This window comes from Lycorma delicatula, chromosome 1, assembly GCF_047948215.1.
Source record: "Lycorma delicatula isolate Av1 chromosome 1, ASM4794821v1, whole genome shotgun sequence".
NCBI lineage: Eukaryota > Metazoa > Arthropoda > Insecta > Hemiptera > Fulgoridae > Lycorma > Lycorma delicatula.
Window position 1 is genome coordinate 303,909,134 of NC_134455.1, and position 6,091 is coordinate 303,915,224.

General features: G+C 29.4%; 1 protein-coding gene across 3 annotated transcripts in view; it reads left to right on the plus strand.

Moving 5' to 3' along the window:
* The window catches only part of Hacl (2-hydroxyacyl-CoA lyase), a 48,260-nt gene extending 42,282 nt beyond the window's left edge, over positions 1-5,978 (plus strand). For all 3 annotated transcript variants that reach the window (XM_075380529.1, XM_075380537.1, XM_075380547.1), the window contains exon 12: positions 4,918-5,978. In XM_075380529.1, the coding sequence (XP_075236644.1) occupies positions 4,918-5,013 (96 nt within the window). In that variant the 3' untranslated portion in view covers positions 5,014-5,978. The remainder of the gene's footprint in view (positions 1-4,917) is intronic.
* The last annotated feature ends 113 nt before the right edge of the window (positions 5,979-6,091 follow it).

Genomic DNA, 6,091 nt, shown 5'->3' on the forward strand with positions numbered 1-6,091 from the left:
TAATCTCTAAATTTCTATTTTATATTGTATGTTAATTACTTATTTTATACAGATGCATTGTTACAATATTCATATAAAATATCAGCTGTTAACAAAGCCAACTGAATATTGACAATTCAATTAATTTATAAGTAAGAACTAGACAGTTGTAGTTTTATTTTTAACACACACAAAAAGAGGAAAGGAATGAATTATAACATTTTTTATGGAGCTCAAATATCATGTATGAATGTTTTAATTGTAAAGATATTTCTTACCAGTAAACGTAAGTAGATAATTGGCACCAATGAAGTGTGGAATAATGTAATGTAGTGTGTAATAGCTGGAATAGTATAAGGTGGGTAAACTGCGGTGGGTGAATAAAATTTTCTGCTATTGGTAAAACAAAGCAATATACATCAGACAGAACGTTATGATAAATGCCATATCTTGCTCATCTCTTCAGTTAACATTGTTTTTTGTATAATTTTTTAGCTGATGTTTCTGTTTTAAACTCACATTAAAATATAAAAAGTCAATGGCTGGACTTTTTTTTTTTTTAATTTTCCCTAACGCTATTGGCTTAATTTTACCTAAACTTTGTTTCAAAATGTTTTATGTAGTATATTAGCATTTGTAGTATATAATGTAAGTTTTATTTCAAATAACAGTGTCATTATGGTTGTAAGTGAATTTCTTTTTAATAAAAGTTGGACCTTATTATAGTAGCGGTGTTCATAATTTTATGGTAATATTAGTGCCTAATGATTCATAAATGGAATGAAATTAATTATATTAACATCAATATTTTATCATAAAACTAATAATATTGCAAACCTTGTTGATTTTACACTGTTTTAGATTTGACTTAAAAAAAATCTGATGTGGACATTGCATGACTTCCTTGTATGCCTATTAAATTACATATACATTTTAAAATAAATTAGTACATAAAATTTTATTTCATTAATAACTTCTGATATTTTTTCATATTTTTTTTTTTATTGTTATTGATTTGTAAAAATGTTTTTACAATCAGAGGTTAATAATTATTAATAGATCAAAATATTTAAATTTAAAAAAAAAAGTTAAAAGTCTGATTTAAAAATCTACGTGCCTTCCCCTTGTAAGAACCAAATATTTTTTTATTTGGCTATAACTCTTGAACCAATGAAAATAAGTATGACTTAAGTCCAAAAAAGTTGGGCTTTTTTTGGACACTTTGGTCCAGTTGATTGCAATCATAATGGGATATGCACAACTAGATGTTACAACTGTCCTAAACAAAATTTCAACATCCTATGGCTACAGATGTCATGCTGATTGATTCTATTGCAATCTGAAAACCGAAATTTTTCACCATCACAATAATTTAGTTATTGTGATGGTGATGGTAACATATATATATTATGGAGAATAATGGTTCATAGTAATCATAAATTTAGGTGTTTGATTGCAATTTAAGATCAGATATTAAGTGTTGAAAAAGTTATGCTATAGCAGAGCAGAACATAAAGAATACCATTGGAGTTCATCTGACAGTTATTTTTTGATAATACCAAAAATTAAATTAATAATAATTGAATACATAATAAGTGTTATAATGGTTTTTATATTTTCTTTTGTGAATTCTGCATTTTTAAATCAAATTTTTCTGTTCATTGATTTAATATCAGATTGATAAATTATATTTGTAATACTAAACGAGGGTTGACTGAAAAGTTTTGAGCCTAGCATAGAAAGATGTATTTTTTCTGTCAAATGTAGTTTTCAACAAAGTTTCCTTTCAAGTCAATATACTTTTTCCAGCAATGCTCTAACCTCTTTAACCCTTCTAAATAGTAGCTGTCTTTCTCTCTCGCAATTTGTGAATTTTAGCCATGGCAATCGTCAAAGTATGAGCAGGCGCTGTCCTGATGGAAAGCACTTTTTTCTTCTTCAAATGTTTTGCAAAGTAATGATGTGTGATACTGTCTCGTTAGTTTTACTTTTTTGAAGATAATCAATAAACAATACTATCCCAAAAAACAGTTGCTATCACCTTCCTGGCCGATGGAACCGTCTTTGCCTTTTCCAAAGTAGGTTACCCTCTGCAGTCCATTGTTTTTCAACTGTTGTTTCATCTCAGGAGTGTAGTGTTTCATCACGGTTATGAATCGATGCAAATCTGACTAAATTTAGCTTAAACTGCTCAGCAGGGCCTTGGAAATGTTCATTCGAATGTTCAGGCATCAGCTAATTTATGACAAACACGTTCTTTCAGTATGCCCTGTGCTATCTCTCTAACCTTAATTTATCGGTCGTCCAGTATCATTTGGTGAACTTTTTCTATGATATATGTATGTGGTGGATGCAGTCTTTGGCTGTCCCAGATGCTCATTATCAATGAAGCTGGTATGACCATGTTTAAATTCAGCTGCCCATCTTTTCACTGTGGCGACGCAGTTCCCATAAACAATGTCCAACTCTATTTCAATTTGCATACGTGTATTGCCTTTCAGCAAATATTTAATCATGGCATGATATTAGATTTTTCCATTTTCACAAAAACACTGACGATGACTTGCTCAAATGTCAAACAACTGAGCATCCAAAATGACTGAAATTTTAATGAGTACTTTCAACGCATACACAATTCTCTAACTTTTGTAGCCGAGTACTGCCATCTTCATGTTGAGGCTCAAAGCTTTGTCACACCGTTTAAACCGAATTCTATTTTGAAGCTGTAGACTGTTGACTATTTAATTTTCTTTGGTACCCCTTCATGAAAAGATAACCTGTAAAATGAGATTAAGATTAACTTTAGAAAAAATGAAGTCTGCTTGTGTGAAAATGGATTACCACACATAAACCCCCAATTTTGGAGTTATTTCTTTATATATTTTTTCTTATTACATAACAGTACCGATTTTCTAGTGAAACTTTTTGAAGTATGCAGGGCTTACTGTGTTGATGAGTATGACTCCTTCCCCCCCAAGATTATGAATTCCCTCTTCTGGCTACTAGGATCCACTTAATCTGGGGTTAGTTCTCATTGCTTAGATGTTCTATGTCACTGCTTTGATCGTCGTTCAATTCAGCGTCACAGTTCACAACCACAATAATTAATATATCCATTTCCTTGTCAACTACATAATTTTCAGTGTCTCAGATTTAATATGTTCACAAAGTTTCCAATTTTCTGCACTATAAGTCTGAAAGTTTCAGACAAATTTTTTTTCTTCTTCTAAAGGTGAATTGAGCTCAACCACTTGTTTTTCTCTATTGCAAAAATTATTAAAATTCATGGAGTCATGATAGTCTCTCCTTTTTTCTCCAGCTTTAAATATTAATGGTCCTTAAGTATATTTATCATCGATTTTTTTTTAATGGAAATTCCATCTTGGATATAGTACATAACATAAATAGATTATGTTCGAACCAACTTTTCTGTATTTGCATATATTCTGCAATTTACATATCCGCCATGCTGCAATGTCTGACTGTCGAAAACTAAGCTTTATTATTAATTTTTGTAGTCCTGACTACAGTTGATGACGTCATCTTTTTGTGCTCACACAGTTTCTATGAGGGGTTGAAAACTGTAATTGACCCTTGGCAGAGGATTCTTCTCTGAGATTTTCTGTACTGTTCTTTCAGAAATACCCATTATCTCCACTGTCATGTTAATGACAATGTCAGGTGAATTAACTTATTTTATGCATTCAAAATATTAAGCTACATTATATACAATTTCACATGCTTGACCTTTTAAAGGTCTTTCTGATACGCTTATACAAATAGTGGCCGAATCGCTTGTTAATGAACTTTATTTGACAAAAATCTGGTAACTTATTTGACAAAAATCTGGTAACTATTAACAGAAAAATGTATTTGTAATAAATGGTATTAAAGAGAAAACAGAAAATTTAATATAGTTTTAGGCTAGTTATAAAATGACTTTTATACATTTATATTAGAAGACACACAAATACCTACACTCACAGGCCACAAGTACAGACTAAGACATGTTTTATATAACCCACATAAATCCTAATTGAGTAATTAACTGCCGATAATTCTAACAACCTCCTAGTTTTGTGTCAGTAAATTATGTATTCATCACAATCAATAAATTATATTGTCTCTGAACATAAATAAATTAATCACTGGAATCTGATTTTAGTTGCGAAATACATTATAGTTATTTGTTTATAAACAAATTTTATTTGTAGTTTATAAACAAAGATGCATCCACACATGTTTTTGTAGCCTAATTATTAAGGCTGAACAATTATTAAGCCTAATGACTGAACAGCATTTTGCAATGAACACTTTGTCTATAAAATATTCTTTAGTGGATTATAAACAATAAGGAATTCAAAGAGCTTACTTAAACTAATGGATTAATAAAAGTTATTTCTGCTTTATTAATTAAATGTGCAGTATTTGGTAAATTTATTTTTTATTCACATTAGAAAAAATAGAAAGTAGTGTGGAAAACCTGACCGGAATTATGCATGTTGTTCAGTAGTAGATTTCATAGGTACTTAATTTTATTACAATGTGTTGCTTTGAGCCGAGTAGAGAAGTATCGGCAACCATCCTTATGTGCATGTGATGGATGCATAGTATCGGCAACCATCCTTATGTGCGCGTGTGATGGATGCATACTTCTTTTTTTTTAAATTTGCTTTGAAAATATTTTGACATGAAATTTTTTGGGATGGTATTACTCCTAACAAAATTATTCCCTATTACACTTAACAAAAGTTAAAAAAATTGAATCTTTTACTCATTTGGGTAAAGTAATTGTTGTATGTCATGCCACAACAATCAGTTGTGGCATGATAACATATCTACTATTTATTATAATCTGATAAAAGGAAATCTATATTTAGCAGATAATAAAATCTATGATTTCCTTTTTTTCTAAAATTGGTTTACTTTTATTTCTAGATTGTGGATCAGCCTACTGTTATTAATGTTATGATCAATACAAGTGCAGATCGAAAACCACAGACTTTTAATTGGCTTACTGAATCTAAGTTATAACTTACTGAAGCTAAATATAATCTAAGTTACTCAGGAATTGTGTATGTTTTTATGTTATAAGAGTTAAGAAAGGGGGCTTAGGCTATTAAATGCAGTTTGTTATAATTTTCTCCTGGATAAGAAAATTTGACTGTAATCAGAATAATTGATATATACACTTAATATACAAGATGTTACCATTAATTGTCATTACAAGAGGATCAATAAATAATAGTAAAACCAGTTGATGCTTCATATCTAGGCACCATATCAGTATTTGGGGTCCTGATATGCACGTAAATAGTAAACAACCTTTTATTTTCTTAACGATTATGTATATGCCATCCTCCTTACTGGTTATATAATTTTGAATAAATAAACCTGCCTGCCTTAATTTAGAATGAAATACTACTAATCAATCCTTCTAAATCAATCTGTAATGCAAATTAGATTTATAAAAAAATATAACTTGTAAATATAACAGTTTTCTATTTACAAGTTTTTTCTCTTCTTAAAAAAAGGAAAGGAAAAATACTCTGAAATGTATAAATAATAAAATATGCCAATGTATGTAAAATCAAGCAAATAAAGAACCCAGTGAGTTGACATTAAAATAAAGTTTTTAAATGCTTGATTTGCGCATAATGATTGAATATTAAAGAAGGAACTTTCTTTCATTTGCACATACTATTATTAAGTTGAACCACATAATCTAATCATCTGAAGATATAATAACAGTTAGAATAAAAAAATGACTGGCTTTGGATGTTCTGATTTTTGACAATTGTATGGTTAATTTATATGGATTTTTTTTTTATCATATCGGTCATCTTTTCATAGGATATGCATAATGGGATTAAGGCAATTAGGTTAAGCTGAAAATAAAAAAGGCTACAGCTTTTTTATAGTTTATGTAATTCATTTTGTATTACTTTATATAATATCAAATTTTATTTTCTGTACAAGTTAATAAAGTTGCAATCACAGATTGAAGATTTCATTGTACCTTAACCTCTACTTAACTCATTACCTAATTAAATTAAGTTCCAGAAATGTAATTGTACCTGCATTTCTTAAAATGAAACATTTATCCTTTTTT